The 14,655-nt window shown below is 39.4% G+C and overlaps 2 protein-coding genes across 3 annotated transcripts; both read left to right on the top strand.

The window, feature by feature from the left end:
- Nucleotides 1-779: 779 nt before the first annotated feature.
- LOC122993143 (cytochrome b-c1 complex subunit 10) lies at nt 780-4,503 on the top strand. 2 transcript variants are annotated; one of them, XM_044367037.1, is made up of 3 exons: nt 780-920; nt 1,847-1,968; nt 4,094-4,503. In XM_044367037.1, the coding sequence occupies exons 1-2, from the start codon at nt 871-873 to the stop codon at nt 1,965-1,967; spliced, it is 171 nt and encodes a 56-aa protein (XP_044222972.1). In that variant the 5' UTR covers nt 780-870; the 3' UTR covers nt 1,968; nt 4,094-4,503. The 2 variants fall into 2 exon arrangements, with proteins under 2 accessions (XP_044222972.1, XP_044222971.1); XM_044367036.1 differs by having other exon boundaries at nt 783-920; nt 1,847-1,977; nt 4,099-4,503.
- Nucleotides 4,504-5,847: 1,344 nt separating this feature from the next.
- mbd3a (methyl-CpG binding domain protein 3a) lies at nt 5,848-14,655 on the top strand. The gene is made up of 7 exons (XM_044367035.1): nt 5,848-6,051; nt 6,928-7,093; nt 8,436-8,573; nt 9,887-9,977; nt 10,074-10,251; nt 13,582-13,737; nt 13,829-14,655. The coding sequence occupies exons 1-6, from the start codon at nt 6,038-6,040 to the stop codon at nt 13,730-13,732; spliced, it is 738 nt and encodes a 245-aa protein (XP_044222970.1). The 5' UTR covers nt 5,848-6,037; the 3' UTR covers nt 13,733-13,737; nt 13,829-14,655.

Here is a 14,655-nt window from a genome sequence, read left to right as displayed (position 1 = left end):
GAGTCATGTTTTAATAGTTGAGCTGAGTGAAAAACCCACAAGAAAACATGCGGTTACTTTACATTTTCCAGGCATCCACCACAACACAGACATCTGTGCAGCGTTAGCACAAATGTACCTACATAACTGTGGCTAATCTGGCTGAAACCAACACTGCAATACCAGTAGGAGCATTTGGTGACAAGATACAAACTGGTTTGGCAAATCCATGTATAATCACATAAATTATACAAAGTAATGTTCAAAATTCAAAGAAAGTACAACAGCTGCTTGTTGTTAAGCAACCAGTCTCTGCCAAACACTTCTAACATAATATAAGTCGACAACGGAAAATAAAAGTGTCTCACTGTCCTACACATGTATTTATACTTGTGATCCCATTAGATGCAGTTATGTGTTTGCTGCTCCCTGCCCAGCTCTGTGACCCCCACTGTGATTAACATCTCAGCTCACTATAGCTCGAATAAAACGCTAGGGGGCAGAAATGAGCTGTACTGTAGCCCATCAGGTAAAGTGTGCGCGGTAATTTACACTCAGCAGCTTCATTAGATGTTCATATATGTTGCCAGAGCTTCAGAGACAAAGTCTACCTGTCTCCAGGTGTGCCATTAATTTTTTGTAATTTGATTAAAAACGCATTTATTGAGGAATATGCACAATGTAAGCCCTGCGTAAACTAAAATACTGAAAAGAAAAAGGCAGTCATAATGCTCTTCAGGAATGCAGCTCTATGCTTTTATTGTTTTTAGGACACTGGTGAAAGCGGAAGTACTCCTTGCACATGCGCACTAGGCAGCAAGCGAGAATCGGAAGTTCTTCTCAGCTTAAAAAGCGGCTCGTCCGGCGTCAATAGGACACAAATCAGCCAAAATGATAAGTAAAGTGATCGGCCAGAAGTATGTGGCCATTGTCAAGTCATGGTAAGACGTTTTTTAGTATTGTAGAAGTGGGAAAAAACAGAAGTCAATACTTTGATATTCAGAACCTTGATGTGTCTTTAGCTAACGTTAGCTTTTAGCTTAACTGAGGTCATTGCTGTGGGGACATGCTGCCTTTACCTAACAGCGAAACTCGGGTCAAAACATGACTAAAATGTCAATTTTTGAGTAAAAATATGACTTTCTTTAACGTATTCTATGACAACTGTTTTGCGATGTCTTTTCTCCCGTTACCGCAGCTAAAGTGTGATTTTTATACCTTCTAACACCCAGTTTGTGGAGGACATATTTAGCCTAATCAATAAAGGTGACTGATCTTAGTTGTGGGATTGGAACTGTCGATTTTTTAACAATTTTGACAAGTAAATAATTAGATTACTCTATTAATCATTTAGATAGTCTTTATTGTCCCAAAGGGTGGATTGTTTTCATACCTCACACACAAACGTACAGACACACAACAAACATGATAGATAAACTTTGTCACATTTACACACATAAATTAATGCACTCATTAAGACAACAAGAGTCAGGCACAATGTCATATTAATGTGTTTTAAATGTGTACTTAGTCAGACAGGTTGATAGATACGAAGTGGAATAAAAGCAATCATTTTTACACAATAGATTAGTAAATCAACTACTGCTCATTTTTGTCAGTTATTACTCAACAGATTGATCACCTTTCTTTTGTGCTACTCAATAGGGGCTTAATGTTTGTTGCTTAAGTGTATAATATTTATAATACCAATGAGAATAATTTTCAGCTACAGACTAAACAACTGAAACTGTATCAAACAAAAAACCTCATTAGCTTGACCCTGACTAGTTTCAAGGTTTGTGTTTTTCTTTCTTCCGCTTTAAATGGAAGAAAACCTGGTAAATCTTGAACGTGTTCTACTTCTCAGGGTCCCAACCATGGCTGTCTGGGGCACAGTCGGAGGTGTAGCTCTGGTCCACTTCACAGACTGGCGATTGGTTTTGGATTACGTTCCCTACATCAGCGGCAAATTCAAGAAGGACGAATAATGGCAGTCAGGTGAGTCCAAGGAGTGGCAAAGAGATAACTACAGAAATAAAAGTGGAGGAGGTGTGACTGTGTGTTTTTGCTCTAGCACATGATTAATCCAGAGAATGACACTTGATAATTATAGTGTCATCACAGCTTTCTTTGGGATACCAATAACTCAGCATCAGTAATTCTGCACCTACTGGATCTTTTAAAGCCAGAAAGATGTAGCACAACTGAACAGAACTAAAATGTGGTGCTACTCTGTTCCAGCTTTTACATTTATGTTGACTTTAAGAGACTTTTTAAAACTGATAAAACTCCTTCGTGTTTCCCACTTGTCTTAATTCAAAAATAGTCTAGTTATCTATATCTTTAAGTCAATCTACAGTGTACTCAGAACTGAGTGTGTGTATGTGTGTATGTATATATATGTATGTATATATATATATATATATATATATATATATATATATATACACACACACACACACATCAATCGTGCATTAAAAGCAAACTTTTATACACAAACATGGTTATCGTGCCTCACTTTACTCACCTTGACATGTTTGTACAACCTGACTGAAGTCAACATGGCAAATTCACAGGGTTGAACATGACATAGAAAACTACACACGAGCCTACAGTTTTGTTTTGTTTTTTTCGTACATGCAGTCTGCAGCATTTGTGTAAGTTGGTGAATTTAACTAATTAAACAGAAGACATAAAAAATCCATGTTGTTTGTTATCATACAACAGGATTGTTGGACATAGGTATAATTTTTTTCCTGCCAACTGTGGTGGCAGCACTGGAGGCGAGTAGTAAAATGAGAACATGAATGAAGAGCAGCATTCTTACATGGATTTTCTACACGACGGGTTTTCAAAACTTATTTTGCAGCTAATTGTGTATATGTGTATATTTCTTCTGCTCAAATGGTGACAACAGGTAGCAGTGGGTGGAGCTATTTATCCCTCAACAGTAACAAGTATTGTCTGTGTAGCCGCAGCCTGATACACTAGCTAATGCCTCCATCCCATAGAAATCCATTGTTGTCCAAAAATAATTGAAAACACATAAAAGAGCCACGTTGTTGCATTTGGTGACATATTCCTTTATTTCCATCAACGTGGCCAAGGTCATTTATTCTGATTACATAGTTCTTCATCAGATGTTTTGCTGAGAGTCAAAGAAAGTGATAACCTTGTGTATGCTCTTCTCTTTGTGTTGCTACTTCTGTGTAAAATGCAATTGTAATGAAGAAAAGATGTGTGAATATTACTAATTTCCCAAGCAGGACATTTACCAGAGTAACCACCTCCACAGTTATGACGCACATCACTGTAATGAAATGAAATGTAAGATTCCCAAAGCATCTATCATCCATGTGTAAACTGTCTTGTAGTGTGACACCCTGTGTCTCCAACACATTTGAGTGTACTCACTGTATGGGGAATGTAAGATATCCTCAAACAAAACATTACAAACTGGTCATTTTGCCTTATTCAGGTTAGGTGTGTAAACACTGATCTGTGTAACAGAATAACACTGAACATTTCTAGAATCTCATTATTCACCATCAGTGTGAAAATGTTAAAAAGATCATTTGGTCTGACACAAAAATTAAATGCTTTTATTTGAATATCACGCACTAGTTCTGGCAAAAAAGGTGCACAACATCACCTGGATAATACCATTCTTTTAGTGAAGCGTGATGGTAACACTTAATGTGCAGCGAGGAGGAAAACTGTCTGGACATGAAAGGATAAACAGAGTGAGATTCAGAGACAATAAACCAGGCAGTTTAGAGGCGTCAGGAGACCAGAATCCAGGACAGTGGTGTATTTTAAAGCTATATGTATCAGCTTCTCATAAGACAGAAATGCCTGAAAAGCCTTGAACCACTCTGCAGTTATTTAACATGAGACTTTTTAAGTCACAAATCAGTTTTGGGCTTCTGAGAAGTGTTTTTATTTGGGGTTTAACTTTTGATAGTGCTTAACAAAGGTCTACAGTTAAAATGAGAAATGAACAAATATTCCGTTACAACTGAGTCACTCATGTCTCTTAAAGTTAACTTTACAATCTTATCTATCTATGTTTTCCTCCACTGTTGCACAATGTGATGACTTTTTGTTTCCTCCCGTCAGGGCGGTGTTGGATTATTTTTGAACAAACATTGAAATAATAAACCAGAACTACTGCAGCCGGTACTTTGCACTGTGGTCCAACTGCATGCCAGGCCGCCGGAGCCCGTCATCTTCATCCTGCAGCTCAGTCGACATTATTGAACTGTTCACCATCAACATCCTCTGAAGTGCACTGCGGTTTGGCATTTCATATGTCCTCAACCAGTGACAACGTGAAGGGAAGGAATGTGAGAACAAAGGATGGACTTTTGTTTTCATTTCCTGCTTAGTTTGAGGTCAGGTATTTATTTTAATCATCAGTCTCCTGTGTGCTGTGAATCAAACCTGATTCACAAGTGGATAAATCTGTCCTTAATGTCATCCTGTAATTGTTTTGAAGAGAAGTAAAGTATGAGATTTATCCTATACTGTGGTCATGTGTAATTATTTCAATTTCAATTGTTTTGTCTTCCTACTCTCAAGATTGGGTCAAGTTGAACTGAAGTGTGTGTTCATCCTCTATGCAGCAACATCAGTAGAGTTTGGCTACTGTTTGTTTTCACTTAACACTGGATCAGCTCACTTAAGTCATAGTTTAAAAAAATAAATCAAAATTGTGCTACTGATTTGTTTGCATGTCCCTAAAGGCCACAACTTATCATCATTAAAAATTATAAGCTGTTTTATTCCTGTGTTGACCGACAATACTGATATTAACAAATTCTTAAAAACATATCACACTGAGTTTCAACACCAGTCCAGTCAACCAGTTTCCAGTCCTTTGATTTCATTTTAAATGGTAGGTTTACTTTTTTTGTATTGTGTTTCTGCACAAAAGATGTTTTTGTACTCAAGTCTCATCATACCTTTCCAACTGCAACTAAAGGTTAACTTGGAGTTATTAATTAGTAAAAGTAGCAATGCAACAATGTCAAGGCAAGTTTATTTATATATAACCTTTCAACCAAAAAGCAATTTAAAGTACTTTACAATGAGCCCTGTCCTGAAGTCAAAATTATACTACATGTACATACTGTGAATATTAGAAATATTCTTAGTTACATCTACACCTTTTCCCTCATTGAAAAATCCAGAATCTATGAATATGCAAATATTGTTTGTTTCAAGAGTTTAACTCCTGGATACCAGATGTCTAACTTCACTAAAAAGCCAGTGTATGTGCACAAGAGGCTTCAAATTCCCATATGAAACTTGTTGGGTACTGGACAGCAACTGGCTCCAAACTAGTTGTGATGTCACAAATCGTGCTTGTAGGTAGACCTCCTAAACTTACATTTAAGGTGAGAACAGACACTTTCCACATTCAGCAGATGAGTGTGAAAACAGCCTTCTAGTGTCAAACTCTGCACAGTGAGGGTAAAGGAAGGAGGGGAAGGGGCTTCAATTATCACAATCACTCATGTAGAATGGCACTTTGAGGGTGTTATAGGTTATGATAAATGAACCTATGGGCAACATTTAATGATATATCTAGTCCTGTTGCAATTGTTGATGTGGTGTTGATGTTAGTGGAGTGAAAAGTAGAATGTTTTCCTTTAAAATGTTGCGAAGTACAATTACACAAAATGGAAATACTCAAGTAAGGTTAAAAAGTACCTGAACATTGTACTTAAATGTAGCACTTGAGTAAATGTATATTTGACTGAAGCTGCTCCGCTAACACGCTGTCTTCGCTGCGGACCCCTGTGTAGATCTGGACTGGCGCATCACGCTCGCACTAGTTCGCATGAGTGTACAGCGGATGGATTACGGCGCTCATGACGCTGCGAGGCTGGCGGAGTGATCTACGGTTGTAAAGGTCCTGACGGGGGACCTCTCGGGGATCGATAACAAACCAGACACGGTGGAAATTCATGAGCTCAATAATAGACAGCTCGCTGGCTTTTTACACATGTTATAAGCCAGACTTAAAGCTAAGCCAACCAAGACACCGTGGACCATGGAAAGGAAAAGGTGGGACTCAATAATCTTACAGTCGAAGCAGTTGTTAAAATGAAAGTTTCCCTGCAGGAAACGCACGCATGAATACACGCGTTTTGCAGTTAGGACATCAGCAAATGAGCAGCTCTACGCTAATGTTGACTTTCTAGCAGCAGGCACAGTAAGTTTAGTTGAACGTAGACTATAGAGAGTTTTGAGTTTGTCACGTAAACTGGAAAATAACAACTTTGAGCACCACTTAATTGGCACGCTGATACACTGACGGGTCCCATCGCTGCTAGCTTGATTAGCTAGCTAAGTTTCATTGTTTACACACGCTTGACTTGCGGTGCGTCGGGCCCTTCACAGTCAAACCAGAGCTGAGACACACTGGTGTAAAAACAAACAGCTACAACACAGTTATCTCGTTAAAACTCTGCATGCTTCTTCTCGTGTAGCTCACAGCTGATTTATCTAATTGTGGGTCCCTGAGAGTTTCACTGTGAGGACAATGACGAGCTGTGACAGACAGCCGGTCTGTTGGGTTGCAATCAGGAAGCTGTATCAGTGAACAAATCTACCTGAAAGCTCCTCCTGCTCACAGGGATCATCCACTCAGGTGCTCACACATCATTTAGTAGATTGGACCTGTTGTTTAAAGACAGTGTGGGCGTGTACAGGTGCTGGATTGACACCTCCTGACTCCCTGTCATTACACCTGTCAGGGCGGGACAAGTCAAGCTACACCTTTTGATCCTTTTGTTTCAAGATTATATGCAGTTATGTGACCTCAGGACTCCCCCAAAAAGAGGTCTAGTTATATGTGATCCATGTGAATCCATTTGGTATTGGAGTGGTCAATCTTGTGGTGATAATGTCCTTTTTTTCCCCCTCTCTCTTGCTCTCTAGTGTACCTGTTAAGCGCTTCCTCAACAAGCCTCAGATAGTCCGTGGCTTGGGCAGCAATCTTCACACAGATGTGAATGCCAGCCACTCTCGGCCTGGACGGTTGCTCCTGACCAAAGTGCAGCGCAGCAGGCACAAGCATCCCCATGACATCAACCATCAAATCAGGGTGAGACTGAGCTTGGTTCTGGTATTTATGAGGCTGGTGAATGTTGAGTGCTACTTGAAGGGAAAAATTCATTTTAAAGAGGCGTTGTCGATGTGTTATTCCAGTGATTGTGGGCAGTATAAAGTCAGTTTACAGTGTCTATAAAAAGCACTATGCTACCTGTTACCTCTACCCTCGTCTTTGTATTGTTTGACTACAATGAATGAATGAATGAATGCTTTTTTTGGACACTGAGTAACAGAGCTACAGTTCCTGCTTGCATAAATATTTACCCCCTTCAGGTCAATATGTCATAGAGACACGTAAGGCAGTAATTACAGCCTCAGGTCTGTGTATGTTGATAGGTCTGTATCATTTTTCACCTAGTTATCTTTACAAACCTGCTCAAATTCTGTCAAGCAGCAACAAATTTGGATGTACTGAGTTCTGGACTCTGACATACCCACTTCAGGGTACATTAACAGTATTGTTTAGTATTATAAGTTAGGCCAAATAGGTCACTTTAGGTCACCCACATAACAAAAAGTGGCAAGAAGTAGCTGAGATGTCATGTGAGGTGGGGTTTTTTTTGTTCTAGTTTGCCTCTCTGCTACAAAGTTGAACCTGATGAATCACGTTGACTACTCTTTCACTATTCCCTTCATAATAAAGACTTGATAGTTTACTCCAGAAAGTAGTAAATTGAGGTTTCTGCCATTTAGGAGTTGTCATACATTGTGTAATCACATTTTGCACTGACAGTCAGGAAGCATTGCTGTATTTTTTAGCAAATTAGTTTATGTTATGAAGACTACATTTCCTAGTTTGGGAATTTTGAGCTCAGCAGATGCATAAACTCTTGGTAGAATTCAAATACTCAAAATGACAAAGTATCAATATGTAGCAATAGGAGGTGATTTCGGACACATCTAGTATCATGGAGATCTGTAGCTACTTCAGAGTTGCCAGAGGCCTCCTGATGTCTTCCTCACTGGTAAACCTCTCACCTAGATATTCCGTAATGATTGACTGTTGATTGTACTCTGAGGAATATTCATTGCCTTGGAAATGTGACATAATTACAGCTTTTTATCTCTGCTGTTCGGCTCAGTGTGAGACTGTTCTCTTAAATTATTCATGGCTCACAAGAATCATTCCAGTTCATTATGTTTACCTGGTCCTTTCACCTTCCATAGAATTAATTAAGTGATTCAACAGTACATTTTTTGGTACTGACAACACTAACAATAAAAGAGTCGCACAACAGTATCGACTTGTACAAATATTTCTCACAAATTTAATTTTCTAAAAAGTTTCTTATTTTGGTGCAGTAGACAATGATGCTGTTGTCTCCTTTGTAAAGGCCAAGCCTGACTTAAACACAACACTACCAGTTCGACAGACGGCATCCATCTTCAAGCAGCCAGTGACCAAGGTAACGAATCACCCCAACAACAAGGTGAAGGCAGATCCGCAGAAGGCCGTGGACCAACCAAAACAGGTGAGTCAGGGCAGAGAGCATGCATGAAGAATATTTAGCCTGAAGGAATACTGGTGTCTCTTAAGGATAGTCTGGTTCCAGGAATATCACCAACTCAATGGCTTGTCTGTGAGGACAGATGAGCAAAGGCAGGAGTTCCAGTCCAATCTTTTATTATAGAATAGCTGCAACTGGTTTATCTGATAACAGAATATTAATCTAGACATTATAATTCCTAATTTCAATAATATTAATCCAGCAAAGGTAATTTAAAGATGGAATGCGTCTCCCCCTTCTGGCAGTGAGAGTGAAGGGGGGCGTGAAAGCATGCAGCTTTCATGTGCACCCCGAATGACAGGCTCACAGAGGGCCGGTAAAAACGGATGTGTTGATGGTCCACTGGTATTTGTCCCAGTATGCCTGACGGCCAGTACACCACTGGCCATATCCTAATGTTGCAGCCGTAAAACGGTGGATAAATTCTTTCAGCAACCCCCACGAAATGACTCGTTTCACTGTCAGAATTTGATCCGTTCAGTCCGATGACGTTTGGAAAGTCTAGAAGAGCTGCACGATTCCGGCCAAATGGCCAGCACGGGAATGTCTCCTCTGACATGAGATTTAAAAACTCCATATTCTGTGAATTACAGAGGGATTTATCTGGCAGTGATAGGCTTAATCACTATTGTGTGAACTCGTTTGCATGGGCTTCAATGTAATGGACGTTCATTTATATGTAAAAGTTCTGCACTGCAGGTTTAACTTCAAAGTTACTACCTAGAAACCTGAAAATGAAGTAATAACTTTACCACTACTGAAACCTAATCAGCAAATAAATCATAACCTGTTAAAGCTGCTATAAATGCATTTTAAACCAAAGGACACTTACATATCATATACACGGAACAAACTATTGGAGGGATGAGGAATCCACATGAGGCCAGCCATCTTCTTTGTTCTCAAAAGTTTGCCACAGGTGAGCTGGCCTGTATATATTCTGAGGCTCCGCCCATCCAGGAAGCAGTGAGGCAGGTAGAGGAAGATTAGGGTGGGAGGGGATTTTCCACAATGCACATTTCATATTTTAAAACTTTTTCTTTAAACTCTTTTAATGTCTTTTAGCGTTATAGGAAACAGTTTATTGTTAATACTATACTGAGGCAAGAAGGTCAAAGGAAATTACTGTACCTGCAAGTTGTTGTAATTTTTGTGCTGAAGGCTTTATTCAATCCTAGTTCAATATCCTATAAATAAGATGATGATGCACATAGTCAGTTTAGGGAAAAATGTGTTCAAAACTTATTTAAGATCATCTTCTTTGTTTTTTGCTGCAGCTGTTCTGGGAGAGGAAGCTGAGCGGGTTAAGTGCATTTGATATTGCAGAGGAGCTGGTGAAAACCATGGATCTTCCCAAAGGCTTACAGGGTGAGTGTAACCTAAATGTAACAGCCATTTATGATTTTAAAAGTGAGGATTTTCTACGAGCTTGACCTGTGCCTCCCTTGTTTTTCCCCTCCTTAGGTGTTGGGCCTGCATGTTCAGACAAAACACTGCTCTCCGCCATCGCCAGCGCCCTGCACACCAGCCCAGCACCTGTCACCGGACAGCTTACAGCTGCAGTGGAGAAAAATCCCGGAGTCTGGCTCAACACAGCACAGCCTCTCTGCAAGGCCTTTGTGGTGACGGATGATGATATCAGGTGAGACGTTCAGACATGCACAGCTGTCTTCACAGTTTCTTCGCCGTACAGCACGTACAGTACAGTGTCATGAATGAACAATAGTATAAATCTTTTGCCTTTAGCTTTTTTAAGTCATGTTTTGCTGATTATATGGTGCTTTATTTGAGAGATTTTAACTAATGCTTCCTAAGAAATGAAGGTGTCAAATGTGAAGCCATAGCAGTGTAAAAGTGCAGTTCAACATGGCACATACTTTTTAAGTAATCATGTTAAAGTTACTGAACTACTGAAAATGTTGTTGCTGGTATAGACGGACATCGAGTGTACAGGTGTCTGCTGCCTGAGAGAGTAAAAAGCTTGAAATGTGTCAACTTGAGTATCTGTTTGGAGTTTGTATATGTGTTTTCACTGCTTCTACTGTATGTGTTTTAGTTGGAGTAGAGTGAAGAGTCCCTGTTTTCTACATCTGATGACTTCCTACTCTTTTCCATTACTGTGTAGCATTTGTCAACACAATTATTTCCAGGGCGCTTTTAAAGTAAACATCAGTCTCAGTCTCTTTCCACTGATATTTCAGTTGCAGTCTCGGCTACATCTGTCTACTAAAGGAATCTGTCCGTATGTCTGTATGTCCTTCACGTATCTCTTGAACTGTTCATCAGATCGACTCTACACTTGGCAGGAGTATGGCTGGGGAGCAAAAGGAGCGCAGTGTCGAATTTGGTGCAATTTGGATACGCGATACGTTTAATATTAATAAACTTTGAATAAACCAGCGCTCAATGAGCTGCTACGCTCTGGGCAGGGGCAGGGCGGAGCTTCAGGACTCTGCTGAATGATTCCTGCATATCAGGGAAGGACCAGACACGAGTCAGAGATAAGGGCTCTAAAAAGAGAAAAGTAGACAGCGAAAACAGAGCTTTTAATCAAGAACGGACACTCCGACCCCTAGTCTAGACAGAAAGCGTAGCGTTAGCAGCATGTTTAGGAGATCAGCAAGGAGTGACTCCACAGGAAGCGCTCAGAGACTAATACAAAGTTATGGACGCACATAAAATGGAGGAAATACTTACACGGGCAGTACAAAACCAGTTTGTCTCATATGCTCTGAGACTGTGGCGATTGTGAAATGTCACTACAGACAAAGCACAAATCTTTTGAGTAAACATTCTCACTCAAATCCAAACTGAAGGCACAGAAAACAGGAACGATCTAAGAACCCAAAATGATCGATCCACTTTATTTTAGGACGCACATTACTTTATTTTTAAATGCAGCCTTTATTTTCCTTGAAATGAGAAAAGAACATGTATTTACTATCAGAGTACTTATTATTTATATCATCTGTGTATAATTGATGTTAGTTTCTTTCATGTTGGTGTATAAACTCATTCATACCTCACATCAACTGTATTCATTTTTCTATACATTGAAGCAGTCAAGTAATCGGCCTGTTCTGAACAGGCACATGTTCAACAGGCACTGCACTAGTGATACAAATGACACCAAACTTACTTTATAAATTGTGTTGCGGTGATTCGCTGTGGTTTTCTAATACATCATGAATTGCAGTTACATTGTTATAAATGACTTTATGATCCAGCAGTGAACTGTACTGTTTTTATAGGGACACTAAAAAAATGCATTCACTCATAAAATGTTTTGAATGATTATTTATCCACTGTTGTTTCAGGGGATCGAGGTTCCTTTAAGTCAGACACCAAACTGTTGTTCAGTGTGTGTTACTGCTCACAACATCTTATACCGTATTAGAGCTGCAACTAACAATTATTTTCATTATTGATTAATCTGATAACTTTCTAAATTAATGAATTGAGTTAAAACATCAGAAAACACTGAAAAATGACAGTGAAAAAAATGTCTAGAGCTGAAGGTGAAGTCTTTACATGTCTTGTGTTTTTCTGGGCAGCAGTCCAAACTCCCCAAATATTTAATGTACTATAATGTAAGACAAGGAAAAGAAACTCTTCATCAATTCTTCATCAAATTGAGGATTTTTGCTTGAAAAAACAACTTCAATGATTATTAAAATAGTTGACGATTACTTTTCTGTTGATCGATCGACTAATCATTGCAGCTCTATATTTAACAATTTTAGCTAACCGTCCATTGTCTGTATAGTTTGACTAAACAGAGTCGTGGCAGATTCTGACACATCATATAAACCCCACTGAACTGACGTCCTGTGTCGCTACTATGAACATGTTGAGCTCAGTGAGATAAAAGAGCAGAGACACTGTCACTGGGGTCAAACTGCACAGGCTTAAATTGTACTACATGGTGCTTTTCAAACTATGTATGATTTGTAACAACTAAGTAAAGTAAGCTGAACATGTTATTAGGGCTGTAGTCAACCAAAGAAAATCTTGGTCAACTAAAATCGCACATAATCTTCAACTAATCGATTAGTCGCGCGGGTGTGGGTGGGCGGGCGGTATGTAATGGGACAGAGTGTACAGTAAACTCGGCAGCCACACATTTCTCTGCTCTGTATTTCTCTGTTTTGTGTCTTCAGGTTAGGCTAACCCATTGTTGCTAACTTTGGAGCTAACCCGCTTTACTTTTCCAGCATTTGGGGAAGCAACAGACATGACTTTTTAGCATTTATTAACTGATACACTGTAGTCTGTGCTGTAAGTTTACTGCCATACTGACAACTTACTACTGACCTTTTCCTCTGCCCCGCTCGCTTCCACCATCACCTCTCTGCCCCTCGCTCTTTCCCACTCGCTACACAACCATACTCCTTAACGGAGCCACGCTACCAGTGGTTTCCCAGGCAGCGACAGAGGTTGACTCACGTACCAGAACAGCGCTGCACAGAGACTCCCAAACGCTATCGATTTATCATTTCATTTATCAAATGTTAAAAAATATTTTTTTGGTCTGGCGGGGGTTCTCGTTGTGTCATTATGGAGAAACACAGATTCAGTAAACGTTCAGTACGTTCAGTAAACTTTGAGTACAGTTAAACCCAGCAGTCTCCATTAAGTTGGGTGAGTTCAAAGTTGTGAATACACCCCCGTTTTCACAGTTAATTTGTTAGTCTGTCCCTCCCGCTGCAGGAAATAATGGATTACTCCTGGAAAGCTGTTGATGTAGCACTTTTCTCCTTATGGAAATAACACAGAGATTGTTCGACCAATGAGAATTTAGTTGGACGAGAGCTTATCGACCAACTAATCGACCAGTCGACCAGCAGACTACAGCCCTACATGTTATAGTTATACATGTGATGTTCAACCCATTTCTCTCTATGAAGATGTTATTCTGACTCTTTTTCAACTCCTGAGCTCTAAACTTTTTTTCCTTGTGTGTGTCTTGCAGGAAGCAGGAGGACCTGGTGCAGAATGTGAGGAGGCGGCTCGAGGAAGCCCTTATGGCCGATATGTTGGCTCATATAGAAGACACCGCTGCAGACGCAGCAGCCAACAAAGTAGAGGAGAAGGTTGAGCAGGTGGACAAGGAGGAATTATAGCCAAGGTACACAAAAATGCAGCGATGATTCCAGTACTGCTGACTCCGTTTCTATTTGTCGATTCATATATAACATGTCTCCTCTTGTCTCCCACAGGCTCGTTTGACATCAATATTGTTAGTTAACTCCTTTCATACAGAAGACTCGTTTTAAATCGGCTTCATGAGGATTTTTTCACACTTTTATCTGAAATAGACCTTAAATGCGGACATTCTACAGATTTTGAAAACCTAAACAAAGACTGTTTCTTGATTTTTTTGTTGTTTTTTTAACATATGACGGTTTAATCCTGAAAAGGTGCTTTCAGTTTCAGTTTTCAGTTCATTTTTTACCTCTACTAATATATGGCAGTTGTGTATGGTGCTCTATACAATGCAGTGTTGTATGTTGTTGAAGCTCAAGTTTAAAAACCTGATGTATGTGAATGAGAAATTATGTATGTAAATGTGTGTGTCTGTTGTAATGTCAGCTAATGTTGAAAAGTGTGTTTTTTTTTTTTTGTTTTTCCTACTGTTCGAAGAGAACATGTTTCCTCTTTTATATCCCTCTCTGGCACTGTAGGTAGTGTTTTATGCCCAGAAGCATAGAAAAGGTTGCAGTATGTTTACATGCACACAGTACTCTTGTGTCTGTGAATAATCAAACAAAGGTTTAATCAAAGGTTTAACAATTCAAAGTAGTGTTATTTCTTACAAAAACCTGAGTTTACATGGTTGTGAAGTTTAGGTCATGTTATTTTTTTATTGACAAAAGAATTGTTAGTATTGTTTTGCCAACTACATTTGACTGAAGACAGTAACAGAAAAGATGTAAACCCTCAGAAAATATAAAAACAAATACAACGCTGATGTACCTCACAACCTGATGTACTGTACCTCATTACAAGACTCATTATTTGTCAAATAAATGCAGCTCTTTTTTCA

The sequence above is a fragment of the Thunnus albacares genome, chromosome 12 (assembly GCF_914725855.1).
Source record: "Thunnus albacares chromosome 12, fThuAlb1.1, whole genome shotgun sequence".
In the NCBI taxonomy this organism is placed as follows: domain Eukaryota; kingdom Metazoa; phylum Chordata; class Actinopteri; order Scombriformes; family Scombridae; genus Thunnus; species Thunnus albacares.
This window is presented reverse-complemented; position numbering and strand designations above follow the sequence as displayed.

What these genes read in the sequence shown, in the direction of transcription:
- LOC122993143 (XM_044367037.1), top strand. Translation starts at nt 871, where the DNA reads ATGATAAGTAAAGTGATCGGCCAGAAGTATGTGGCCATTGTCAAGTCA. An exon ending in GTGGCCATTGTCAAGTCATG is followed by an intron (nt 921 to 1,846) that starts GTAAGACGTTTT and finishes TCTACTTCTCAG; the next exon opens with GGTCCCAACCATGGCTGTCT.
- mbd3a (XM_044367035.1), top strand. An exon ending in ACATCAACCATCAAATCAGG is followed by an intron (nt 7,094 to 8,435) that starts GTGAGACTGAGC and finishes TCCTTTGTAAAG; the next exon opens with GCCAAGCCTGACTTAAACAC. An exon ending in GTGACGGATGATGATATCAG is followed by an intron (nt 10,252 to 13,581) that starts GTGAGACGTTCA and finishes TGTGTCTTGCAG; the next exon opens with GAAGCAGGAGGACCTGGTGC.